Source organism: Empidonax traillii, unplaced genomic scaffold, assembly GCF_003031625.1.
Source record: "Empidonax traillii isolate 1590-97213 ecotype Southwest subspecies unplaced genomic scaffold, ASM303162v1 scaffold12:size2584012, whole genome shotgun sequence".
In the NCBI taxonomy this organism is placed as follows: domain Eukaryota; kingdom Metazoa; phylum Chordata; class Aves; order Passeriformes; family Tyrannidae; genus Empidonax; species Empidonax traillii.
This window is the reverse complement of record NW_020955205.1, coordinates 2,024,671-2,050,499: the sequence shown is the minus strand read 5'-3', so window position 1 is coordinate 2,050,499 and position 25,829 is coordinate 2,024,671. Positions and strand designations below refer to the sequence as shown.

The window sequence follows — 25,829 nt, the reverse complement described above, 5'->3', positions numbered from 1 at the left end:
CAAGTCCCGTTCCTGTAGGAGCCGTTGTGTCACGTGACTCTTTCCCAACATGAGAACCACCAATCCTGGAAAGGTATCATTGTTTACTTGAGTCATGCTAATTCCCCAGATGTGTCATTGCAAAATCCACTTAGTTCCAAGCACAACAGCTTCAGACTGGATGTTCTCATCTTTTTTCCCAACACTCTTGCTCAGACCTTGATTACACCTGCAGGTCTGGGCTGATGGGAGATGGGAGAACTGATTTCTGTTCCTCCCTCACTTAAAACTGGTTGGTCCTCCACCTTTCGGAGGTACTTGGAAGAGGGGTTTCTTTCTTCTCCTTTTTTTTTCCTCTTTTACTTCCATGTGACATGGAAGCTTGCAAGCCACAGAGGGAGCAAAGCTGTTGTTATTTTTGTTTGCTAAAGGCAAAGCCACTCTGGTGTGTCTGCACATGAGCTGAGGGAGAGCTGGGAAGGGGCAGGACATGTGTTCCCAGCACTCAGCTCTCTGTGAATGCAAAGTGCAAGAAAGCAGTTAATTAGCTTAACACCAAACCCTAGTATGTAAATTAACTCTTTTCAGGTAAGCTAACCTTGGAACCTCTCCCTCAAAAGTCTAGTTTGGAATATTCAAGGCTCTGATGGATGTCATGACGTCAGGCAGCACAGTGCTCTGGGCAGCCACACCGCTGCTTTCCTTCCCCAGATGTGCCTGTGGCTATTTTATAGACTCAGAGAATCCTGGAATCCCAGAATGGTTTGTATTTAAAGCTCATCTCATTCTTCCCCCTGGCACGGGCAGGGACGTCTTCCACTATCCCAGGTTGCTCTAAGTCCTGTCCAGCCTGGCCTTGAACACTTCTGGGGATGGGGCAGCCACAACTGCTCTGAGCAACAACATTTTAAATGCATGTGAGCAGTCTGTTGGCAGGTTCAGTGAGTTTATTTCTCATTGTGATTATTTTATACAAAGGTTTAGAATAAAACTAGGTGTGGAAGTCAGATGTGAGGTAGAGCAGAGGTGGCACTTCCATCTTTGATTGAGAAGTGTTTGAATTGTTTTCCACTGTGGGCTGTTACTAAAAACCACTCCTTGTAGAGGAAAAGCCAGAGCTAGCAGTGGCAACCCAGACAATTCTTTCACAGCGTGAATTGACCTTGTTTTTTAACCACCCATTCAGAAGATTCAGGATAAAAGCTGCTGCCTTTCCCTTTTCCCACAGAGGAGATGGCCACGTACCTCCGCTACGTTCGGCGATTAGACTTCTTTGAGAGGCCAGACTACGATTACCTGCGAACCATCTTCACAGAGCTGTTTGAGAAGAAAGGCTACACCTTTGACTATGCCTATGATTGGGTCGGCAGGCCAATTGTGAGTTTTCCCTCTGAAATCCCCCGCCTTGCTTTCCAGGGGCTGCTTCCACACCTCTGCCTCTTTGTCCCTGATAATCCCAATTAATGGCAGCGTATTTAAGGTCAAGTCTTTTACTTCTCAACACAATGAAGTGTCCTGATGTTGTGTTCAGGGGATTCTTTCAGTGCCTCAAGGTTTCCCTGAGAGACAAAGGCCCCTTCCCACCTCTCTGGGTTTGCACTGGTAGGATATTCAGGCCTCACTTCCCCACCTGTGACAGTGAACATGACCAGACTGAACTCCCTTGGTCTAACACAGGATTGGAGACAAATATGTAAAATCCATCTTAAAGTGGGAGAATTATGGAAGACTCCTGTAATGGTCAAGTTCTCATCAAGAACATACAGGAGATCCAGGCAAGGCTCTGATGGATGTTCAGTGAATAGTAGAATCCCAGAATGGTTTGGTTTGGAAGGGATCTTAAAGCTTATCTTGTTCTCCCTCCACTTCCATTGGCAAAGGACACCTTCCACTGAACCACATTGCCTTCAAAACTTTCAGGGATGGGGCAGCCACAGCTTCTCAGGCCAGCTTGTGCCAGGGCCTCACCACCCTCACAGGGAAGAATTTCTCCCAGATATCTAATCTAAGCCTACCCTCCTGAGCTCAGAATATTTTGATAGACGCTCCACAGGCTGAACCAGCTCTGTATGGTACATGACAAGGAAATATTGGAGTAACTAAGCTCCATTTAGCAGTTCCATGACTCCACATGGACCGTAACCCTGATCTCAAAAGCCAGTTGTACTCAAGACCTGCTCATGACTCACCCCAAACACCAGCAATGACACCTATAAACTCATTGTCTTCAGTGCTGAACTAGGTACTGCTGCCGGTGCTTTACTGTCCCAACTATATTTAGCATTCCCAATGTTTACTGTGCCCAAAACAGTTCCTGAGAAATCATTCCCTTTGTGAATCAAGATTTTCTCCTCATTTTTCTTTAATTACAAAGGCAATTGATAAAGAGCACCTTGTAAAACAAGCGTGCTACTGCTGCCAACCGTGGTGGTTGCTATGGAGATCTCAGTGTTGGGAGCAGGGATTATGACTTTGCTGAGGAGAGAGCAGATGAAGCTTTAATTTTAACATGTCCTGTTTTTTGTGCAAGCGTGATTTTTACAAGTGGTGAGACGAGGGGATGAGGAAAACAAGTCTATATATTTTCAGTTGTAATAACCCCATGTGAGACACATTAGGTGTGATCTGACACCGAGACCGACACCTAACAATATCTTCTTAATTAATTTTTATACAAGACATTTGGGGCTGGTGTCCACCATTAAATCACATGGCTATCAAATCACAGGGATTTTATAGCCCCGACTGTAATTCTCCTTGGCTATTACCTTTGGGCAGTGTTTGGATGTTTTCCTGCTTCCTCACAGCCTGACACAGTGGGTCTATGTATATGAGAGTCTTCATCCTAACCAGCACCTTATTTTCCAGCCTACTCCTGTGGGATCTGTTCATGTAGATTCTGGGACATCTGCAGTAACAAGAGACAGCCACATCCACCGGGATCGACCATCCCAGCAAGCCCTTCGCAATCAGGTGCGTTGCTCATGATGGCTCTGGTCCCTCCCAGAATTCCTCTTGCACTGGAGAAGCCGATGCCGTATGACATTACAGGTGGCTAGGACTGATTCTTGGTCATGACAAGGACAATCCCTGCTTCATTTCAGGATTGTGATTTGAGGAGAATTTTGTCAAAGCAACAGGTTGTTGAAATACTGTATTCACCAGTGGAATTCCTCATGAATCAAATGGATTCCAATTTGGAATGGGTTGTTTGTCTGTAGTCTGTGTGTAAGCTGGTTAATTCAATGATCCAGCCCTGAGCTACAACATTTTTGGGGGTTCTTTTACTCATAGCACATGGATGTGGAGTAGCCTGAGAGGTGTGGCAATAGCAACCTGTCCCAGGTGCCCTCTGCCCATGAAACGCGTGGCTGCAGTAGAGATCTGTGTCCTATATACACCCATGTATCGTTTTTGGAACATCCAGTTCACAGTGTGAGTGTTGCAGAGCACAAAGGACTGGCAGGGCAGGCACCCTTGGGAAGGCTGGGCATCATGGTCCAGATGAACTGCCATGTTTTGAATTTGAATTGCCCTATTTTTTCCTTTCTCATTTTACTGCTTTGTTGGTGTTGAGAGTTTGGATTTTCTGTGTTAACAGAACTTCTCAGATGTTCAGTAGATCTCCAGCTGGGGCTCCTGGCTGGAGCGTTGCTGCTTTTATTCCCAGGGAGTGGATCTGGGCTTGTTCTGCTCCTTCAACCTCTGTCCTGTTCAGCTCCTTGGCTGCTGGCACTGCCCCCGCACAGTTCCTCAAACTGGGGTTCAGGGGTGGAACACCAAGTCTGAGGTGTCATAACCTGTCTGGGCTCAGCTTTCCTTGGGTCATGAAGGGTCGAGAAACTACCACAGACTAGGATACATCTCATTTCATCAGTTGCAGTCAGGGTGAACACCCCCTGTTGGAAGTGGGTGGTTTGCAGCACGTGCAGTGCAGTGTTTGTGCAGTGATTAGTGTGGGCTGGTGTGTGAGCCCTGCCACAATAATCTGCTTTAATAAATTCCCTGATTGATGTATTAACTCCCCAATTCTGGGTGGAATCTCCAGTTGTCCACCTCGACCACAGACCTTCATGGTGTGTATGTGTGTGTGTGAGGCATCATATTTCCTTGACTGGACCTGGCTTCATTTTCAGGCATTTAAAGTTCACAAATTATAGTATGAGGTCCAAAGAAATCTGTGTTAGTCCCAAAATATGCAGGCAGCTTTTTCTTCTGAGCCACACAGAAAGTCTGGATGTGGGATTGCACAGCAGCTTTTGTCGTATTTTCACCTAAACATTACTTAGGATGATTAATTACTTAATATAACACAGGGAAAATCAGGTTCTTCTCACCAAAACACAAACAGCTCTCTTCCAAGGGACATTCCTTTTAAGTCTTGAGCAAAGGATTTCTCTAAAGGAAAAATGAGAAAAAAGAAACATTTTGAGTGTGAATTGGAGGCGTGGGTTTGGGTCTCCAGATTTAATGGCCTTATTTTTGTTCTGGGGTATAATAACTGCAGATCTCTTACAATACTTGACTCCCAGTAAAGAGCTGACATATGTGATGTCCTTTTTTTATCCCATTCCTCTGGGAAGTGAGGGTATTTAATCAAAGATGGGTGATGGGTAAGCTCTGTCCCCCCTGTCTTTAGGTGCCAGTCTTGTCATATGATTTGGAAGCTGGTAGGAAGGTGATGGGAACTCAGGGCTCCCAATCTGTGTCAGGGGAAGTTGAGGTCGGATATCAAGAAAAGGTTCCTCCCCCAGAGGGTGGTCAGACACTGAACAGGCTCCCCAGGGCAGTGGTCACAGCATCAAGGCTGCCAGAGCTCAAGGAGCATTTGGACAATGCTCTCAGGGACAGGGTGGGATTACTGGGATGCCCTATGCAGGGCCAGGAGTTGCAGTGAGTGTTACCTGAGGGTCACTTCCAACTCAAGATATATTCTATTCTGTTCTGTTCTGTTCTGTTCTGTTCTGTTCTATTCTATTCTATTCTATTCTATTCTAAATTCCACAGGCATCACTTCCTCAGTGTCACTCCTTGGGTTGCTTTGGGCTCAGCTCAAGCCAACTTCAAATCCAGTTTGTCACATACTTGGCTGTAGAGCTAAAAGAGACAAATCTGGCTCTTGTGGCTACTGGAGCCTTTTCTGGAAAATGCTTGCAGGCCCTTGGGCAGGAGTTTGCCTCTCCCAGTGCTGAAGTACCATGGTACTGCTTCATACCCTGAGCTGGCCAAGCACCCAATCCTGTGGAAGAAGCAGCACTCAGGATCTGCCTTCCACCACCTTTTAAAACCTTCATTCAAAGTCTCCAGTTGTTCCTGTTCTTGTGACTTACAGCCATTACAAAATATTCCAAGGGAAGTGCTTCTCCTTTGAGTGTCACCAAGGACAAAAAGCATGAGCAGTGTCTCAGGCTGACGGAAAGGATGTATAGTAAGAAGATTTGATAAACCAGAGGATCTTTAAGGTCCCTTCCAACCTAAACCATTCTATGATCTTACGACAAGATACCTATAGGGAAGTAGCACCTGGATTTGGTGGCTGCTTGGAAGGAGGAGCAGCTCCATGGGTCACTCTGGGAGGGAGTCAGAGCAAAAAGAACAATAAGAGATGTTTTATGAAATGCCAAGGGACTTCTCTATTACTTTCCCTGCTTTTTGGATGTGCTCCTGCTCTAGTAGACTGACAATTTACTAGTGGGTGTTGAGGTTTGTTCAGAGACTTCAGGAGTCTCTCTGTGTGCCAGGCCCCTCCCTTTGGTTACTGCTTCACCTTCACTGATGAGAACTTGGTGTTTATTCAGTGGAGCCTCTTGTTTCCTGGACAGATCCGTGGTGTCTCATTCAGCTGAGGCCTGAGGTCTCAGATTTGTTTGTCCCACACTTCCCAGTCTTGTGTTCCTCTCGCTTGGGTCAGTTGGGTTCAGGTGTACTGAGATACTCCTGGGTCTTAGGTGAGCACTGGATGTGTTGTCATCAAAGCTGGGTGACCCACAGAAGCTTCTCGTGCAAGTGCAAAGGAATTCTTCTAATTAAAAAAAAAAAATTCTAATCATTTACTCACCTGATGTTTGCATCTGTCTGGGACAGAGAGGAAACTTGTTAGCAAAAGTTTCTATCTACTTTTCTGCAGAAACCCAAAAAGCCCCCAACCCTCTCTCCAGTCAGGCAGGTGTGGTGGATGTTTCCTTCTGCACTGCACAGGTGAATCAGTGTGTGGAACTGGCTTCAGGTGAAATGAAGTGTTTGGCTTTGTTTTATGTAGCAAATTTGAGTTTAAAATTATGTATTCAAGGGAGGTTCAGCTCATTTATCCAACCTTGCTGCCATGCCAAGTGGTCTGGTATGTGTGACCTGACAGACAGAGTGAAATGTTGGCAGCGTGATTGTTTCTATGCTGAAATCCATGAAAATGAAGCTGTGGAAAGCAAGAAGTTCTGGACTAGATCTTCCTCTTTGTTCATCAGACAGAGGAGACAAAGTCCACTCCAGCAGTGGATCACTGCAGCCACCACAGATGTAAATAACGAGGTGCACTTGGGAAAAGGAAATTCTAGCCCAGCTAAAAGTGTAAATGCTTTGCTTTTTGCAAAGAAACTAACTCACTAACCAACACCCTTTTATTTCTTCCTCTCTTTCACCTTTTGCTCTCTCTTCTGTTTCTCTCATGAGCAGGCATCGTCAGATCGCCGAGGGGAGTGGGAGATCCAGCCAAGCCGACAGACAAATACCTCGTACCTGACATCTCATTTGGCTGCGGATCGACACGGAGGATCAGTGCAGGTACCTCTTCCTCCTGATGTGTTAAAGTCCCTGAATTCTCCTCAAATCACAGCAACATTGTGGTCAGGAGAGCAATCTCGCTGGTCCTCTCCCATACGTAACGCTCAGGCTGTGGGTTTGTGGGATCCAAGCTGTGATGGCAACACTGTTGATGTTACAATTTTGATTAAGCTTTTCTTCCAAGTGCTGTTTTGAACTCAGATTTGTCAAACTGAGGACAAAAAAGGGTGTACATGTGTGTATTAGCAGGTGTGGTCTATAAAGCACCCTCTCTCCCATCTTGGAGGCTCTCTTGGGTGGTATGAGCAACTGAAATAGAGTTTGTTGGAGATAATCCCCATTAATGTTGGGAAAAGAGTTCAGCTGTTCCAAAGCAGACCAGCACCAGTGTGAGGGCATGGTGGCCACAAGGTGGATCTCTGGATGGTTGCAAGGAAGGGGATGTGTGACAGTGACAGGGTGGGAGGTAGCACTACCAATAAATTCTTTAATTCCTGAAAAACTCTTGTTTATGACCAAGGAATGAACAGTGTCCTGAGCTGGACAAGCTCAAGAAGTGGACCCATGGGAATCTCATGCAGTTTAACAAGACCAAGTGCTGGTGCTGCACCTCTGTAGGGGCAACCCATGGTATCAATCCAGGCTGAGAGTGAACAGATGGAGAGCAGCCCTGGGGAGAAGGACTTGGGGGTGCTGGTGGATGAGAGGCTGGGCATGCCCCAGCCCAGAAAGCCCTTGTGCCCTGGGCTGATCCCACAGCATGAGCAGCAGGGGAAGGGGGATTCTGCCCCTCTGCACTGCTCAGGTGACACCCCCCCTGAAGTGCTGCCTCCAGCCCTGGGGTCCCCAGCACAAGAAGGACATGGAACTGTTGGAATAAGTTCAGAGGAGGACAGGGAGATGCTCCGAAGGCTGGAGCCCCCTCTGTTCTGGAGACAGGCTGGGAGAGCTGGGGGTGTTCAGCCTGGAGAACCTGAGAGCCCCTTCCAGTGCCTGAAGGGGCTCTGAGAGTGCTGGAGAGGGACTTCAGACAAGTACAGGGAGGGACAGGACAAGCGGGAACAGCTTCCCAATGCCAGAGGCAGGGTTGGATGGGACACTGGGGAGAAATCCTTCCCTATGAGGGTGGTGAGGTCCTGGCATAGGTTGCCCAGAGAAGCTGTGGCTCCCCCATCCCCAAAAGTGTTCACGACCAGGTTAGATGACACTTGAAGCAACTTGAGATAGTGGAAGGTGTCCCTGCCCATGGCAGGGGGTGGGAACAAGATGAGCTTTAAGGTCCTTTGTAACCCAAGCCCTTCTGTGATTCCAGGGTTCTGTGAAGTCCTACCTGCTCAGGTTGTCACTCAGGCTCACTGAGGGACCTTCTTACACTAGTGCCAGTGTGAGCTGGCTGAATGTACTGGGGAGAAGTGCAGGAATCATCCAAGCAAACAAGAACACTGATATCGCTACTTCTTTGGCAGAGGTTTGCTGTGAGAGCTCGCTCTGCTGTCAGACACAACACTCTGAAAATTGGCTCTGGTGAATGGGAATTAGTACCTGGAATGGGACAGAGCTGAGCCAAGGACACGGGTAGTCCAGGATGTCCCTAGGGAAATGCAGATTAGGTTGAAATGTTTACTTTTTCCTGATACTTGATTGGGTTGAATGATTTTTTTGGCTCTTTTTTCATTTAAAGATATTTTACTGAGTAGCAGAGAAACAAAGACAAGGAAGAACTGATAAATATGTAGCTCTGATCTCAGACGTGAGCAGACAGGGACCTGGAGGAGTGTTCAAGGCCAGACTGGATGGGGCTTGGAGCAACTTGGTCAAGTAGAAGGTGTCCCTGTCCCTGGCAGAGGATAGAACGAGCTGAGCTTTAAAGGTCCCTTCCAGCCCAAACTGCTCTGTGATTGTATGACTCCAGCACTCAGTACAGAGTAAATGTTTTTACTCATATTTCTTAGTGTAAGGGGAATGGTTTCCTAGTAGCTACGTAGCTACAGCACTAATGCAGCTACCTGAGCAGTTTATGAGCCTCCACGTGCCACTGTAAGCGTTAAAATTCTGCTTACATGCAGCTGAGAACAGGAAATGTGCTGCGTTTGGCTGCAGAGGCTGGAATTGTTTCTCAACAGACACCCCAATTCATTATGCACCCTTGGGTGTTTGGGCACCTTTGAACCACCGGTTCCTTTAAGGCTGAATTTGCCACCTGAAAATGAGGCAGCAGCACATGAAAAACGAGGAGGAAAATCAAAGTCTTTTGGAAAATGGAATTGAACAAGTAGCTGAACAAAGTGTGGGAAGAGCCCTGGGAACAGCACAATTAAGTGCCAGTGTTGCAGAGTCACGTGGGAAGCGTGGGAGTCTGGAGAACCCAGGTGGGTCCACGGCGTGATGAGCCTGGGAGAGGGGCGAAGAGAATCCAAAGGGTTGTCACTTGAGGAGAGCTCTGAGCATCACATGAGCTGAGTCCTGACCTACCTTGGCAGAGCCCAGCCTTGGGGCCTGGTGGGCAATAGCAGCAGCTGCTGGTAGGACTGAAGTGTTCAAAATGAACATGGATGGATGTGCTGAATAGTGAGGGGGCATCTGCTACAAGGGCTCCCTTCCCTTCATATCTGGTGGTCAGGTCATCCAGAGCCACTAGGAGTTCTGGGTAGCACCTTGACTCCCACCCCATGGGAGATGCCTCCTTTTGCCTTGTAGAAAGGTGAAGAGGAGGAGAAGGAGGGGGAACCAGGCATCCTTCCAGCTCTGGAGCCAGGAGCAGCTTCAGGTGCCTATCCTAATGTCCAAGTGGAATGTGGAGGGTCCAGAAAAACCTCCATCCCATGTGGACTTCCTTGGTGGTTGTTGTGGCAGTGGAACAGTGATTAACCATCTAGCTGGGAGCTGGAAGCTGGATGGTCATCACCATAATGGAAATGCTGAAGTGAGCCATCATGGCAGCTGTGAGGCAGCAAGAGATGAGAGACCATGTCAGTAGCTTTTGGGTGAGGAAGAACTTCCAAAAACGGTCTGTGTAAGGAGTGAGACTGGTGGCTCTGGAGTGGCTTCTACCCATGGTGCTGCCAGGCAACAGGATCAGCCACTCATCTCTAAAAGTGTCAGGGTAAAACAATCAACATTATCCAGGTCACGTGTCTATGTAGGGCTGGCAGTGCTCACACCAGTGCTATGCTCCCAAAGTGGCCTCCCAAAGCCAGAACGACATGTAGTGGGCACACGTGGGAGTGGGAATTAGTGAACAATCCCCTTCCTGCTGCTCTGCTTGGGATGGACCAGGTCAGCCACTCAAAGGCACCCACAGAACCTGAGCCTGCTGAGAGGGTGCAAAGAGACAGGAGCAGATGGTTATGCTGCAAATTTCCCACTCCCATAGCATTCCTTGTTGGGGAGCTTCATTAACGGGGTATTCCTTTGTGTTTAGGTGGTGAGCTCAACCAACGGGGAGCTGAACGTGGACGACCCGACGGGAGCACACTCCAACGCGCCCATCACAGCGCAGGCAGAGGTGGAGGTGGTGGAGGAAGCTAAGTACGTTTGCTTTACAACAGGCTTTCCACTGGTTGGTCATTAATCCTCCTCTTGGGAAGCGAGTGGGGACGTTTTCCCATGGGAAAGTAATCGATGCTCGTGTCCCGTGCCCTTTTCCTTGCATATTGCTGCTTTTGTGCATGGTGCCTTCAGTGCTGCTGCTGCTGCTGCTTCTCTTTGACACTTGTCATGCCTGGAGAACGTAACTCTTACTCAGAGCATGTCCTGCCAGGTAGATGGTGGCACAGATCCCGAAATACTGGGAGTTGATTTCTGGAATCCTGGAGAGCGTCCCCCTTTCCAAAGGGAGAACGCACTGTGCTCTTGTGCTGAGAGTGTAGGAGTAGCTCAAGCACAGCTCAGTGAAGAGATCGTTGGTCTGAGAGTTGACACTTTATTTCTGGCAGTAAGAAGTAAGTGCCAGGTATCCAGAACGGTGCAAAAGTAACTCCTGCAGGGATGGGTATTTCTCCCTGTGGGTTGTCTTGGTCCGTGTAAGCTGAATGAGAGGAACGAGAAGCAGCTTGTGGGGGAGAAGGTGCTCCTTCTGAACTGACCTCTCCTGTAGCTCGTGATCAGGAGTGAGAACGGATGTCCAGAGTTGCTGCTTTGCCCATTTTGGCTTCCTGTGCACACATGCTGCTTCCGGCAACATCGTGTCACCTTTTGCATGATCCTCAACATGGCACCTTCTTGCTGCCTCAGAACTAGACCAGGTCCCTGGTGGGTCACTGTGGAATCCTGGTGCTCCCTGAGCGAGGGGTCAGGGGGGCCAGAGCTGCCTTTGAACTGGTCAGTGCTGGGACATGGCCCAGCTGCCTGGTTATTATTTGACTGGATGATACTGGTGCCGCTTGTCCCACATGGTTTGCCCCAGCCTCTGTGGGCACTCCTGGGTGAAGAGGAAATCTGGCAGGTGTGAGGAAGGGTGTGTGGATGGGGAAGGTCCCTGGGTATTGTCATCTGTGCTGGTTGTCCTGAAGATCTTCTGTTCTTCTCCATCGGGGAAGCACCTGTGCAAGATCTTGCTCGCTGGTAGCTGGCCTGGCCTTGATCCCTGTGGTAACAGGCACACCTTCTCCTCTGAGCCCAAGGAGCAAGCTTTGGATTTGGTGCAGGGTCTTCATCAGGCACTGCAGGGTGGGGGAGATCTTGAGGTGCAGGTTGCAGAGTGGGCAACATTCCTCTTAGTATGGCCAGCAGGGACCACTAGTTTGGCGTCACGGGCTCTAAAGGGGGTCCCCTCAGGCATGTGGCTCCTAGGATGGGGCACATTGTTAGTCTTAACAGTTCTGATGCAACAACCCAGTGCAAGGAAGGACCAGGAACACCTCCAGCCCATGTTCCTGCAGTGAGGCCAGTGTCCAGCCCCCACTCCCTGTACAGGGGAGACAGCAAGGCAGGTGGGAAGGAGCATGGGAGAGCTGTGCTGCCCAGGCCCTGTCCCTCAGGGACACGGAGCTGTTCTGTCTCTCTCCAGCTCTTGTTTGTGTGCTCCCAGATTGGTTTTGGAGGTGCTGGGAAGCAGAGCATAAGCTGCTTTGCACTGACAGCCTTGGGGTCTATTGTAATTCCCAAGCATAGTTCTCTTCATTCCGCTTGCCGCAGGGACCACTGGCTTCATCTTTCCTGCATCTGTGATCAGGCACACGAGAAGGGCAAAGGACTTTGGGACTGTGCTCTGCAGTAAAGTGTGCCGCAGAGAGCTGGCAGGAGTGGAGCTGGGCTCTGTGTTTTGAGACAGTATGCAAGAGCAGAAGGGGCTTTCCCTGGCATTCCAGAGGGCAGAGCTGTGCCAGTGCTTCTGCCTGTAGTGTGCTGGAGAAAAGCTCCTGATCTCAGACGTGGATTCTGCTGGAGGGCTGATTCCATGTGTAGATCCATCATCAGGCCCTGCTGTTGCTGGAGCTGCAGGGGACAAGAGCAGATGGTGGCCCGGAGCCACTTTCTGATCCCAGCCCCAGATTAGAACCCGATGAGGCTGGTACCTCCATGGCAAAGAGGGGGAAGGTGGAAAACCCCTGGAGAAGGTGGCAGCTGTCAGTGGCACCACGGCGAGGGCAGAGGTGGTGTGAGGGCTGGGGTGGGCGGCGGGCAGGCCTGGTGTGTGTCTGCCTCTGCACTGCATGTTTGCATGGCTGCGGTGACTCGCTTCCATCCCACCTCTGTGAACTAATCGCTCTTTCTTCCTTTCTGTGTTTTTTCTCTACACTCTCTGTAGCTGCCTGAAAATGCTCAACTTGTGGTGAGTCCCTCTCTCCAGTCCACATGCAAGGGGGAGCGGACCAGACTAGACTGGGGTTGGCAAAACCAAACCCACTAAACCCTAAAAAAGCACAAAGTCAAAGCCAACCCAGAGCTGTTTTGATTTTAGAGCCACATGCAATCCTGGGGAGGGTATGGGCTGTGTCTGAGCGGCCACACTAGGCCGAGCAATTTGGCTGATCTCTGAACACATGGATGTAAAATCAGACTTTAATCCTTTCCTATTTGGCTTTCCATCTCCCCTAAACGTTTATGTCCGTGAGCAGATGATGCCTGATGGAGTTGGGCAGAGTTGGGACCAGGCTTGCTGGGCCTCTTGCAGGAATTCCTCACGCAGACGATTATGGAGGGAAAACCCTGTGCTGGGTATCCAGGGGAGGCAGTCACTTCCTTGGAGAGTCTCCTCTGGAGAAGCACAGGCCACAGAGGATGGAAAGACGAGACTATGGAGTCCTCATTAGTGATAGAGCCCCTGCTTGGAGAGAGTGGGTGGGAGGCAGCTCCTTTTCAGCCAGCTGAGGTGCAAGTGAATGGGCTTCTGCAGGAAAGAAGGGGTGGAAGAGTTGGGATTAGCACTTGTCCAAGCTCAGTTCAGGGCTTTATCAGGGTTTCAAAGCTGCAGCTGTAGCGTCCCAGTCTCAGGTTGTCCCATGGAAACGTTCCCTCCCTCCTTGCCCCTTAGGGAAACCACATACCCAGTAAGCAGGGGACCAAGCGGAGATTCACTTGAAGAATTTGTATCTCAGGGAGGGCTGATGGGTGTGAATGGCCCCAGAGCAAGGGGACCAGGCCTGTGTGCGGTGAGGAATGTCCTTGTTGGATGGGAGACTGACTGCCTCTGCCCTGCTCTCCATAGGCATCACCTCCAATACCTCTGGCATCTCTGGCTTCTCTGTATGTCGTAGTCTGGGGCTGTTCTCTTGGGCATTGTCTGCATGTAGAGAGATCATGTTCTGTAGTTGTCAGCCTGCCTTATTCTTTTATTTTGGTGTTTTGCCTCTGCCTGTCTGAACTGCCAGGATTTCCTTTCCTGAACCCTTCCCTGGACCTCTAAGAGCCTAAAAAGACAGTCACAAGGAAAACCAGCCAGAAGTCAGTCAGCTCCCTTTCTTGGGTACCCAAGGAGTTGAGTGCTGCTCAGCCTCTTCTTCCCTTACCCGCTGCATGCAAAACCATCACTTGTGCATCCTCCATCCTCTCTCCCCATGACTTTTCCCCCTTACCCACCATTGCCCATGTCATGAAGGAAGGTGGCTGCTGTGGGAGAAAAATACTGTGACAGATTAAAGCAGGAGAAGGGGGCAGATGGCCTGGGACAACAAAATGCAGGAGCAGTCCTGGGGTGGGGGTTCCAGTCTGGGCCGGGGGGGCTGCAGGCAGCACACACGCCCCAGGGTGGGTGACCAGTGATGGAAGCTCCTGCAAGAACAAGGGCTTGGCATTTCTCCTCATCCCACCTCCAAACTGGGCCGGGTCAGGAACCTTGAGACAAACCATGGACGTTTTTCTCCTGGCCCTTAGTCTGTGCAGTGGGAGGAGTCCCTCCTCTTGTGGGCCCTGTGGGGCCTCTCCCACAGGGTTTGTGGCAGGGATTTGCTCTCCTCAGCAGACAATCCATGCTCACAGCAGGGTGGTGGTCACCCATCACTTTTGCACCTAGGCTCGTGCACCCAGGGACAAGCACCTTTGGGGTGCAAGTAGGAAGGAATCTGTTCCTCCAGCTCTCAGAGAATGGAGGTGTAATGCCACCATTACACAAAGGACCCAGTGGAAAATAGTTTGGAGAAGTTACAGTGGTTTTCAGTGTTTTTAATCTGTTGGTAACAGATGATTGTAGGAGAAAATGGTCTATGCATCCTCACATTTGCCTGGCAGAGTGCAAGAAGTGTTTGGACAACACTCTCAGGCACGCGGTGGGATTCTTGGGGGTGTCCTGTGCAGGGCCAAGAGCTGGATTCGATGATCCTTGTGGGTCCCTTCCAAGTCAGGATCTTCTATGATTCTGTGGTCTACTTTGACTGCTTAGCCAGGCATCCCTTCTACCAGCCTGGAAGAGCAGTCTTCCATCATCACCCAGACTTCTCCATAAGTTGCTGTCCCAGCACACAGAGAAGGACATGTAGCTCGGGAGAACTCGCACAGAACAAGCCACCTGTGCAGAGTATTCCTGAGAGTAGGCTGAGGGCAGGAAGACAGATACACCTTCAGCACCAAGGGATTCTGTAGGAAACCAGCAGGACTACAGGATCTGGGTGACTGCTCCCAGTGTATCCCACAGGGAACCCATCGCTCCTCATGGTGCAGCTGCGTTGGGCATTCCTCTCTCCACCTCAGCCTCCACTCTCCATCCTTCTTGCTTCCCCTAATCCCTGGGGCTGTGTACCTCTCTCACATCAGATGGGGGAAGAAGCAGGGGTTCTGCATCCTGGCACTGAGTGATTGATCTGATGTGAAAGCTCTGGTGAAAGGTTCAGTAAAGAAACCTGGTCCCAGAGCCAAGGTCTCTTTGGAACTTGTCTTTTTAGTGAACGGTGGTGAAAACCGTGTGTCTCATGGCTGGGAAAAGCAGCCAGGGCTTGATGTCCCAGTCCACTTCCGCTGTCGGACAGGGGGAGCAGAGCACCTGGATCCCTGTTTTACTGCTTTCCCAGATGGCTCCTTGTGTTCCTGCCCCAAATGAGCCTTGGGAGGGAGAAGCCCAGCTGGTTCAGGGGCCTGGTAGTGGATCCCCTCACCACATGGCTCACTGGTGGTCTCCCAGTCCGGGCTGGTGGGATTACCATCCACCAGCCCCTGCTGACCATCCCAGAGGCTGAAGGTGTGTTCAGGCCTGGCGAGCAGAGGTGCTGTTGCATGTGGCCAACACAGGGACCCCCGGGGTGGCATGGACTTCCCGGGGTGCCGGGACTTGATGCCGGGCGTGGGGCTTACTCTCCTTGTCCTTTGTGTCCCAGGTGCTGCTGCTTCTTTAAGAGGAAACGGAAGAAGACGGCTCAGCGTCACAAGTGACCAGTGCCTCCTGGGCCTTGCAGGAAACACCGCGCCTGCAGCTCCTGCCCTGAATCACTGGAAGGGGCTTCTCTTTAGGGGGGAGGAGGAGGAGGCAGAGGAGGAAGAGAGAAAAACAAACAAAAACCACAAAAACTAAAAAACAAAACCAAGTGACATTTTAAACCAAAAAGAGAAGAAAACGTTCCAAAACAAACCACTCTGGGGTGGATCTGCTGAATGGTCTCCCTCGTTCACTCCAAGCCTGAAGCTCCTTTTGGGACCAGGACTGTGGCTGGCTCAGGTCTTGGTCGCCCTGGGAGGGGGGCTGGCTGGCTGACCCTCCTTCCTGTTGTTTACGGCGAAGGCATCGTTCATGCAAACCTGAGGACTGTGCTTAGTTCCTGCTCACTTTCCTCCCCTCCCTCTCCTGTGCTCTATGCTCCTCCATCCTCCTCCCTCCTTAATTAATTGGAAGAAATCCAATAGGCTTGATTGGCTGTCGAGAGGGCAGGAGGATGCGAGGCAGGCAGGAGAGTTGCTGGGAGAAGGGCCTGACCGCTGCAGCAGGAAGAGACAGGTTCCCTCTGCGGCTCCTTGGGAACAGTTACACTGTAATGTGCAAGCTGTGAGAAATTTGCAATCTACTGTTCCAGTTAGGGTTTTTTTTCCGGCTCCCTTGACACCTCCCTCCTCTGACGGTAACAGAGCAATGTGGATTGTTTTAAAGAAGCTGACGTCGTTGCACTTTTTATTATTTTTAGCATTTACAGATGCACATTGTATCTGTGGATATCTGCGTGGCCGCGCCAGCGCAGGCAGACATCCAGCGGGGAAGATGGTGGATGCACGGAATGCCCTCGAGTGGGGATGTCCAGGACCCTCGTGCCAGGCTGGGGCTCCCGATGCCCGCCTTGGGCCGCACGCTGAGGAAAGCATACTTGAATTTCCACTCACCCTTCCTAGCTGCTGGTGAATGTCCCTTCCATGGTTTCCTATGCCGTGCGTGACCCAGCTGGCCGGGAGACGCGAGGCCGTCACCCGGCATTGGCAGGAGGGAGCGGTGGTGTCTTTGCTGAGCCAGAGGAATTTGTGCTGGTTTAAGAGGTAGATCTGGATTGAGGTTCCTGGGAAGCAGGTGTTTCCTGAAGTGTGGACAGCCGGGCAGCCTTCCCAAATCCCTCTGTGGGGTGGTTGTGAACTTTCTGCAAGAACACCTTAGCAGGAGCAAAGCTTCCCTGGCAGGGAGAGGATACTTCATGCCTTAACACTGATCCCATCTCCCGATGGTCAGATAGGTTTGACTGGAATAGCCTTCATGTCCTCTCCTTGAGCGCAGGGCCGGGCACAGGGGACACCGTCCCACCCCCCCGTGCAGCCATGGTTCTCCTGCACCACTTTGAGCCAAACCAATAGCAAGGAAAGGGCTTGGGACACTCAGCACACCCATAAAAACAAGGAAATCTTGTCTCCTGCTGCAGTGTTTCCCAACTCAAAAGAGGCTGAGGCTGCCCAGGGGTTCGTGGACAGGTGGCAGGGCTGTGGGAGAACTCGAGCAGCTGTTGGGAAGGTTGTGAATAAGTTCCTTGGACTTAGTCTTTCAGTGTATGACACCAGACCAGGCAGTGACTGTTCACTTGAGGGACTTGCTTGTCATAAACTCGGGCCTGGCTCACCCCAAAATCCTGGAGAGCATGAATGGAGGAAAGGAAGAGACTAGATCTCCATTATCTTTTATTTGTTTTAATGATGATCTACGTAGCTTGGAGTTCACAGAGTGGCATTCCCAGGAGGTTCAGTTCCCCAGGCTGGGCAGAAGTGGGCTTAGAGGGCAGGAGATCACCCCGGGCAGGGAGTTCTGGGCTTGCTCCTTGTGCATCCCTGAGACAGGCAGGATACTGGTTAGAGCAGAAAGGCCTCGTTCCTTACCGGCACCCCTCCGGGGTGTCTCTTGGCCGTGTTCTCTCCATGCCTTATCCCAAGGAGTTCTCGGCTCACATGTGCACCCCTTTCTCCCTTTGCAAAGCGCTTTCCTCCAGCCGTGCCGCGGGCCAGGGCAGGAAGGAGGCAGGAAGGGAACCCCTCACCTCCTGCCAGGACATTCACCCTCTCGTCCCCTTCTGCCAGAGGAAGGACAGGGACTGTGGCCACATTCCACCTTTCTCTTCCCGAACTCCTCCGCTGCCAGGGGCTCCCAGGAGCCCCGTGTCTCTGGCACAGGCATTCCCCTCTCTGCTGTAGGAAACCGTGGTTTGGTGTCTTAGGAGGGGGGGTCCAGGGGCATGGATGCTCCTCGGGAGCTGCCCTGCCTGCTGCAGACAGAGCCAGGCCCTGAGACACTTCTGTTGCTGCCCTCCCAAGCCCCACTAAGTGCCTGTCACCAGAACTCGATTCCTTCTGCATCTCCTGCCGTGTTTGGTCATTCCTCGCTGCCTCCACTCAAGGAGCAGCTTGTAGTTGCAGCATATGTGTTTGCAGGGTGAGGGAGGGCGGGGGGGAAAGGGGCCATCTCAACAGGTTTTGTTCTTAAATGTTTTTGGTTTCTTTTGTTTCAGTTTTTTGGGTTTTTTTGTTTTGTTTTGTTTTTTTAAAGTGAATGTATTTGATTGTTTAGAAACTTTCCTGACCTTGGTTTTAAGTGGGTTGGTTTGAAAACTGTTTCATGGTGACCCACTACGGCTTCTCTCCGGAGATAAGATGTTCTTTTAATCCTACAATGATGTGTTTGTAGGGGAGGACTGTCCCCCCACGGCATGCTGGTAATGCTCACTTGTACCAAGCCCTCTTGCACTATAATCGTACGTTGGACTCTTCAAAAAAAAAGGGCAAAGATGTGGGGTGGCTTTTTAACAAAAAATTAAAAAAAAAAAGGCAAATAAAACAGGTTAACAGCAAGTCCCGTTCTTGAAGGAACCGCTGTCCCCAGGGAGCTCGGAGGTCACGAGGAGATGCAGCCAGACTGAGCCAGCCATGCTGTGGTAGGACGCAGGGCATTAACCTGGGCAAACCCTCCTCTCCTTGCCCGGAGCAGTCAGAGCAGGGAAACCCTGGGGTTGAAGGGGAGGGGTCTCTCCGGGGGCTCCCTGGGGGCTGGGCTGGTCTCCAACGTGTTTCTCTGTGGCTCAGCCCGCCAACGTTGCGATGCAGTCTTCTGAGGTATCAAGTGAGATGATTATTATTTTTTTTTCAATAAAACATTGCACTGCTGCATTGTTCTCCATGAATAGATGTATTTATTACCTCAGCCTGAGAGCATGGCGCTTGTGTTTTGTTTTCCTTTGGCTCCACTGGACACTGAGCCCTCCCTGGAGGGGACAGTGTGCGGGGTGGGACCTGGCAGGACCTTCTAAACAACTTTGTGTTGAGCCCTGGATGGTTTGGCCCCACAGAGCTTTGCCAAGGCATGGTAGCACTGCTTTCCCTTCTCCCTGTGCCTGCACATTCCCAGCTGTCCTGCCTTGTCCTGGGGCAGCCCTTGAGAGGCACCACGGGGAAAGGTGTGCTGGGACCTGCTCGCCTCGCCTCTTCCCCTGGCAAGACTGAAGAGTGGGTCAGGCTGTGGGATAAAAACTGAAAAAGGGAGTGAGAGAAGCCCAAATTCCTCTTAAATAGCAAGATGACCAGGCTGGAAGCACACGGGAGTGACTGCGGTGTTGCACTTAGCACCACTGCCACCATCCAAGCGTGCTTGGCCCCGGCAGATGAACCTCAGGATTAAAGGGTGGGCTCAGTTCCGTGTCTCACCTAAAAAATCCAATGTGCAGGCTGGAAGGTGTAAAGACCTTCCCCGGTTCTTCGTTCGCGAAGAGACTGGCCATACATACATCACTGAAGACGTCCCTGCCCAATGGCAGGGGTTGGACTTTTGAAGGTCCTTTCAACCCAAAACCAATCTGTGATTACAAATCCTGGAGTTAGTTGAATATGTGGGGATTACGTTTTTATTTAGTGTCAGCTGTGAGTCAGTGTCAGTCCCCCAAAAGACAAACCTCAAAGGTGAAGTCACAGGTTCTACGGGGTAGGGAGGAGATGCTTAAGGTTCGTCTCCTTGTCAGAGCACACGTATCCCAAAAAACAAGTTTTGGGAACAGGCAATGAGAGCTCATACTTAAAAAGCTACATTTAGGGCTAGGAAGTGGGGGGGAAAGTGTCCCAAGAGCGATCGCAGTGCGGAGCAGGTTCCAAGCACGGACTTTTTTTTTTGTTCAAGTGCTCTCCCTGTGTGGGGACAGTGACAGCTGCTCCAAAGGTGCTGTTTGGCTCTCGGGTGGCATCTTTATAACGCCGTTCTGTTCACTGACACTGACTCGCAGCCATTTGGCTCGACTCGGCCTCCCGGCGGGACCGAACACTGCTTTGCTTTGGCTGCTCAGTGTCCCCCTGCCCGCTGGGGACAAGGGACCTGCTGACACCGGGGGCACAACGGGCCCGGGAGACACCGAACACAGCGGCCTTGGGAACAGCAGCCCAGGGCGATTCGCGGGCCTCGGGGTGGGCAGCGGGACACACCGGCCCCGCCCACTGGCCCCGCCCCCCTACGGCCGCACCCATTGGCCGCCGACATCCCTCGGCTCCACCCCTCTCCCGCCTCCTCCCCTACGACGTCCAATCATCGCACCAGTCTTCTCTTGATTGACAGCGCCGCGGCCGCCCAGCGAGGGGCAACGTGGCAGCCGCCCGCGCCTCGCCCGGCCGGAAGGCGCCGCCTGCCCCCCCCTCGCTGCCGCCGTTGGTCGCGCCCAGGCGGGCGGAGCGGGCGGGCGGCAGCGTGGGCGATACCACCGCGCGGCGCTGGTGGGGGTGCGAGGCGGGCGTGGCCGGATGCCGGCGGCGCGGCGGGCGCTGTGGCCGAGCTGCGAGCGGCGCAGGATGAAGGTGCTGGTGGCGGCGGCGGCGCTGGGCGCGGCCCTCCTGCTCCTGCTGCCCGCGGCCTCCCGCGCCGACGAGCGCAAGAAGGGGCCCAAGGTCACCGCCAAGGTCGGGGGGGCCGGGCCGGGGCCGGCGCGGGGGACGCGAATGGGGCGGGGGAGGCCTGGACGGAGTTGTTGGGGTGAGGGGGGCCTGGAAGGGCTGAGGGGGGTCTGGGGCTGAGGGAGCCCGGATGGAGGGGAGGGGAGGGTGTGGTGGGAGGCCTTGAGGGAGGAGGGCTTGGGAGGGGCAGACTCCTGGGATGGGGGAGTCTTTGACACCTAGGATGGGGGAGGAGGCCTAGGGGCAGTTTGGTCCAGCTCGGAGGAAGCTGAGGTGGGGGAGGCTCAGCTTGGAGTGGGGAGGAAGGAATGTGGAGTGAGGGGGACCTGGATGGGGTGGGAGAGGCCTGGGCTGAAGGCCTGTGTTGGGGGGGCCCAGCTGAGATTGTGGAGCAAGGGGATGCAGGCAGGGAGGCGGGGGAGATCGGACCCAGTGAGATTTTGGGCCTGGTTGGACTGGGTGAGTGGGGCTTTTGGGAGGAGGGTTGGCCCAACAAGGTGAGGGTGGCTCCCCTGGTGCCCCCGTAACCTTCCTGCACCCCTCAAGGTGTTCTTCGACCTGCGGATCGGTGAGGAGGACGTGGGCCGCGTTGTCATTGGGCTCTTTGGCAAAACAGTGCCAAAGACAGTGGAGAACTTTGTGGCGTTGGCCACCGGAGAGGTGAGGGGCCCGCGGCCCCCTGGGCCTCACCTGCCCCTGGGGCAGTGCTGGGTGCAGGGAGCTCTGGGCCATCGCTTTGCCTCACTCCATGTTCTTCCTTCTCACCTCCAGAAAGGATTTGGCTTCAAGGGCAGCAAGTTCCACCGTGTGATCAAGGACTTCATGATCCAAGGAGGAGACTTCACCCGTGGCGATGGCACTGGAGGTAACTTGGCCCACGCCAGCTTGTGGATCCAACCACTGTCTGGGAGTGAAGCAGCAGCCACGTTCCCAACACCTGCCTGTCTGCCCTGGGACCAGTGTGGAGCTGGAGCAATGCAGGAATAAGTGCGCATGGAGACCTGGCCTCAGAGCAGAGCTGGGTGCTGGGGTAACGGAGGTGCTGGGAGCCTCCTGCTCTGGTCCTCGGGGGCATGACCCTCCCTGCCCAGCTCATGGGGTGCTTCCAGCTCCCTCCAGCAGCCCATAGCTCATGGTTCTCTCTGGCGTTGGTGTTTGTTAATCCCCACTCTGGAAGTGCTCATTCCCCCACCACCATCATCTCCTCCACCACCATTGTCACCTCCACCCCAATGCTGCCTTTTTGTCCCCACCCGTAGGAAAAAGCATCTATGGGGACCGTTTCCCTGATGAGAACTTCAAGCTGAAGCACTATGGGCCGGGCTGGGTGAGCATGGCCAATGCCGGCAAGGACACCAACGGCTCCCAGTTCTTCATCACCACCGTGAAGACTCCCTGGCTGGACGGGAAGCACGTGGTGTTTGGCAAAGTGTTGGAGGGCATGGTGAGAGGCCAGGGGAAAAGGGGGCCAGGGAGAGCGGGACTGGGCAGGCGAATGGGCTGGGAGGCACTTCGAGAGGGACAGGGGTTGGCCAAGCTGGCTCTGCCTGTGTCCCCCTCACACCTCTGCTCCACCCAGGACGTAGTGCGGAAGGTGGAGAATACAAAGACCGACAGCCGGGACAAGCCCCTGAAAGATGTTGCCATCGTTGACTGTGGCACCATCGAGGTGGAGAAGCCCTTCGCAATCGCCAAAGAGTGAGGGACCAGCAGGGGTGGCAGGGCTGGCACCGGGGACCTGCTGGGGCGTGAGGGGCCACTGGCCTGGGGCTGCCCTGCTCCCGGGGTGGGGGAGCAGCCACTGGGTCCTGCTGTGTCCCATTGCCCGGGCCCCTCTCCCAGCCAGGGGGACAGGGCATGGGCTCCTCTTCCATCACTTTTGTAAGAAGCACATGCTCCAATAAATGTGACCAATGTGTTTTTTAAAAAGCCGCCTCTCTCCTGCTTTCAGGGGAGGGCACGAATCCCTTTCCATCTCTCTCACCTGTGTGCATCCCTCAGCTTTCCATCCCCCTTCTGTGTCCTATCCAGCTAGGAGCAGTGCCACAGTTGGACCCAGGTTTGCTTCGCAGAATTCCACAGCGCACCACTTTACCAGGCAATGAAATCCAAGAGATTTATTGCACCAAATCCCAGATGCAGAGGGGTTTTCCAGCACGGTTCAGCATCCAAAGGCTGCAACCACAACCCCAAAATATTAGGGAGAAGGCATAGCTCCTACTCTCCCAGACAAGGCACTTGGGATGGTGGTGGGAGAGCAGCTGTGATTCCCACTGTCCCCTTGGGTTCTCCCACTGTTTTCCTGCCCCAGTCCAGTGTGAAGGAGTCGTTTTCACCACAGGATTCCTTTCCTCACCACTGCAGCCCTGGGAGCTGCGTGGGTGCCCAGGAGCCTGGCATTCCAGGGGCTCAAGGCACTGCCTGGCAGGGGGTGCAGCTCAGGGGGAGGTAAAGGCCCTGCAGGACCCCGGTGAGGACTGTGTTGGGGAGCAGGTCTGCAAGGAGAGGAGGGAGCTGGAGCAGCTGGTTCCCTCCTGAGCCCCGTTAAAGGAAAAACGTCTTTTAGGGCCCCAGAAGAGCCTTTTGGATGGGACCTCCATGGTCCTGCTCCTTACCAGTGTCGCATGGCCCCACATATGGATCGGAGCAGAAGCTGATGACAGGGCGCTGGGAAGGCAGGAGTCTGCTGCCATGGGAGAGGAGATATCAGCCCCCAGCCTGTCCCCATTGTCCCCAACCCTGTGTCTTGGGGTACTTAAAACATGTCAGGGGGATGATCCCAGTGCTGTATGGGATAACCCTGGTGCCAGAAGAACTCATCTACTCACGAGGGGCTGCTGGCCTTGGGGTCCTGCTGGCACCGCCGTACCTTCAGGAAGTCCAGCACATCCTGGGGCAGCTCCTTGTTGTGGTACAGAACACCCTACCGTGGCCCAGGACAGGTCAGCACCCCGAAAAGCCCACCCTACCCCACCGCTGTGCGCACCTCACCCGCAGGTAGAGCTCCAGGCCCTGCCGGCGCTGCTCCAGTGCTTTGGGCATCCAGTGGGGGACATGGCGCGGGGGGAAGTCAGGCACCTTGCAGGTCTTCTTGATCTGGGGGGGAGTGTGGAGGGTATCAGAGCAGTACGGGCCAGGGAGGACAAGGACGAGCCTCCTTGTGTCCCCTCCCTGTGTCCCCTTCCAGCAGAGGCGGTGGGTCTCACCCGCTTGTGTAGCGCCTGGAACTCACTGTAGCGCTTGGTCACTGTGTGCCGCCGGCCATTGCACAGCACCTCCACCTGGAACACCTGACGGGGACAGACCTCATCAGCCTCATCCTCACCAGCCTCATCTTCATCATTCTCAACATCCTCATCATCCTCACCATCCCCATCATCCTCACCATCCTCATTGTCCTCATCATCTTAACTATCCTTATTGCCCTCACCATCCTCAGGGTCGCAGGGAATCCCAGTCCTGGGATAGATGGAGATGAACCCCCTCCCCCCAGCCAATGGGAACCCTCTGTGGGGGAAACAGAGGCAACCGGGAGCCAACAGGAGACACCACCACCACCACCACCAAGGGACAGCAGGAATTCCCCCCTTTCAAACACAGAGCGTCCCCAGGCAGGGACCTCAATCTCTGGTGACCCTCCAGGACAGGGACACCTCAGTGACCCCCTCCAGCAAGGACCAGACAGGCAGCTGGGAACTTCCACCCCCTGGGGTGCACGGGGACTCCTCAGGCAGGGAGACACCCTGGGGACAGGGGAGACATCCAACCTCCTGAGCAAAGGGGGACCTTTCCCTCCCTGCCCCAGGATCATCATCCCCAAGGGCAGATGGGGACACCCAGCTACCCCCTGGGGACAGAGGGGACCCCTTGGGCCATGGACCCCATGTTTCAGGGGTAGAGAGTGCACTGGCAGGGACCACCCTGCCCCAAGACACGTGGGGGAAGGACACACCCACACCCCAAGGGCAGAGGGGGGTGACAAGAACTTCCCCCAAGAATAGAGGGGGCACACTCTCACCAGGGATACTCCTTCCCCATCCCTTCCAGGGGCAGAGGGTCGGCGTCATTCCCCCTACACCCCCACCCGGCAGGGATTCCCTGACTGCCACTCCTGGGCATTTGGGGACATCCTGCTGGGGAGGGGTGGCACTTGGTGACATCCCACCACCGGGGCAGATGGGGGTACCCGGGGACAGACATGGACCCTCTCATCCCTCTGGCACCAGAGATGATCCCCAGGGTAGAGAAACACCCCCAATTTCAAGGGCAGATGGTGCCTAAGGCAGGGACTCAGCACAGGCAGAGACCTCTGGCCCCTGGGGCAGGTGAAGACTCCTCAGGGAACACTTGGGGACCTCCAGACCCTGGGGCAGTGGGTAACAAACATTTCCCTGGAATAAGTGGGGTTTCCTGTGGGAACTTGAGGACCTCCAGTCCCAGAGCAGGCGGAGGCATGTCGGGAGAGACGGGGACTTCTCCAATAGGGGATCCCTGGACCACCCCCACCCCCCTTCCCCAACCAGCAGGGACCCCTGGGGCAGGTAGGACACTCCTGGGGACGCTTGGGGACTTCCAGCCCCTGGGGCAGAGGAAGACATTCCCATCTACCCTCCCCGGACAGACGGTAACCCCCATTCACGGGGGGCAGAGGGCACTCCCAGACCAGGGACACCACTCCCCCTTTCAAAGGTAGAGGGTCTGTGCCCCCCACACGCAGGGGCCTCCACTCCTGGGGCAGGTGGGGAACCCCTGGGGACACTCGGAGACCTTCAAACCCTGGAGCAGGAGACAAATGCCCCGGAGCGCGGGCGAATCCAGTCCCAGGGCACGTGGGGCTATGCCGGGAGAGACGAGAACCTCTCAACAGGGGACCCCCGAACTAGCCCCCCCCCCTCCACCGGCAAGGACCCCTGGGGACACGCAGAGACCTCCACACCCGAGGCAGATGGGGAACCCTCGGGGACAACCGGGGGCCTCCAGACCCCGGTGCAGAGCGAGACACCTCCCCCCTCCCCGGGCAGATGGGGACGCCCGTGGGCAGCCAAACCTCCACCCCCCGAGTCCCCGCTCACCGTGTGTGCCCTGTCGGGGCTGCGCGAAGCCGCCGGGGGCTCCGCCGCGGGGATGGAGACGGCGATCATGGCGCGGGGGGGCCGCGGGGCGGGGAAGAGACGGGGCGGGACCGCCCCGAGCGCCCACGGCGGGGAGACGGTCCCCAAAGCACCCCGGGGAGGGTCCTGCGACCCCACATCCAGCACAGGGGAAAGGGCGGGGGAGAATAGAGGAGCGGCAAGGACGCCGATTTAGAGGGATATGGGAAA

General features: G+C 53.7%; 3 protein-coding genes across 5 annotated transcripts in view; 2 read left to right on the top strand and 1 right to left on the bottom strand.

Annotated features, from left to right (window-relative positions):
* CSNK1G1 (casein kinase 1 gamma 1) overlaps positions 1 to 16,269 on the top strand; it is a 98,638-nt gene extending 82,369 nt beyond the window's left edge. For 2 of the 3 annotated variants that reach the window (XM_027889639.1, XM_027889646.1), the window contains 6 exons: positions 1,208 to 1,356; positions 2,848 to 2,952; positions 6,649 to 6,756; positions 10,178 to 10,284; positions 12,506 to 12,529; positions 15,504 to 16,269. In XM_027889639.1, coding sequence (XP_027745440.1) covers positions 1,208 to 1,356; positions 2,848 to 2,952; positions 6,649 to 6,756; positions 10,178 to 10,284; positions 12,506 to 12,529; positions 15,504 to 15,558 — 548 coding nt within the window. In that variant the 3' untranslated portion in view covers positions 15,559 to 16,269. The remainder of the gene's footprint in view (positions 1 to 1,207; positions 1,357 to 2,847; positions 2,953 to 6,648; positions 6,757 to 10,177; positions 10,285 to 12,505; positions 12,530 to 15,503) is intronic. The other variant, XM_027889653.1, reaches the window with a different exon arrangement.
* A 4,018-nt stretch (positions 16,270 to 20,287) lies between these two features.
* Positions 20,288 to 22,437, top strand: PPIB (peptidylprolyl isomerase B). The gene is made up of 5 exons (XM_027889616.1): positions 20,288 to 20,514; positions 21,055 to 21,168; positions 21,280 to 21,373; positions 21,768 to 21,952; positions 22,088 to 22,437. The coding sequence occupies exons 1-5, from the start codon at positions 20,359 to 20,361 to the stop codon at positions 22,208 to 22,210; spliced, it is 672 nt and encodes a 223-aa protein (XP_027745417.1). The 5' UTR covers positions 20,288 to 20,358; the 3' UTR covers positions 22,211 to 22,437.
* Positions 22,438 to 22,598: 161 nt separating this feature from the next.
* SNX22 (sorting nexin 22) lies at positions 22,599 to 25,664 on the bottom strand. The gene is made up of 6 exons (XM_027889626.1): positions 25,581 to 25,664; positions 23,715 to 23,798; positions 23,500 to 23,604; positions 23,337 to 23,431; positions 23,124 to 23,194; positions 22,599 to 23,003 (listed from the first exon to the last, which is right to left on the bottom strand). Exons 1-6 carry the CDS (start codon positions 25,647 to 25,649, stop codon positions 22,918 to 22,920), a joined length of 510 nt encoding a protein of 169 aa, XP_027745427.1. The 5' UTR covers positions 25,650 to 25,664; the 3' UTR covers positions 22,599 to 22,917.
* Positions 25,665 to 25,829: the final 165 nt, after the last annotated feature.

What these genes read in the sequence shown, in the direction of transcription:
- PPIB (XM_027889616.1), top strand. Translation starts at nt 20,359, where the DNA reads ATGCCGGCGGCGCGGCGGGCGCTGTGGCCGAGCTGCGAGCGGCGCAGG. An exon ending in CCGTGGCGATGGCACTGGAG is followed by an intron (nt 21,374 to 21,767) that starts GTAACTTGGCCC and finishes CCCCACCCGTAG; the next exon opens with GAAAAAGCATCTATGGGGAC. An exon ending in GCAAAGTGTTGGAGGGCATG is followed by an intron (nt 21,953 to 22,087) that starts GTGAGAGGCCAG and finishes TGCTCCACCCAG; the next exon opens with GACGTAGTGCGGAAGGTGGA.
- SNX22 (XM_027889626.1), bottom strand. Translation starts at nt 25,649, where the DNA reads ATGATCGCCGTCTCCATCCCCGCGGCGGAGCCCCCGGCGGCTTCGCGC. An exon ending in GCCTGGAGCTCTACCTGCGG is followed by an intron (nt 23,432 to 23,499) that starts GTGAGGTGCGCA and finishes GGGCCACGGTAG; the next exon opens with GGTGTTCTGTACCACAACAA. An exon ending in TGTGGGGCCATGCGACACTG is followed by an intron (nt 23,004 to 23,123) that starts GTAAGGAGCAGG and finishes CTCTCCTTGCAG; the next exon opens with ACCTGCTCCCCAACACAGTC.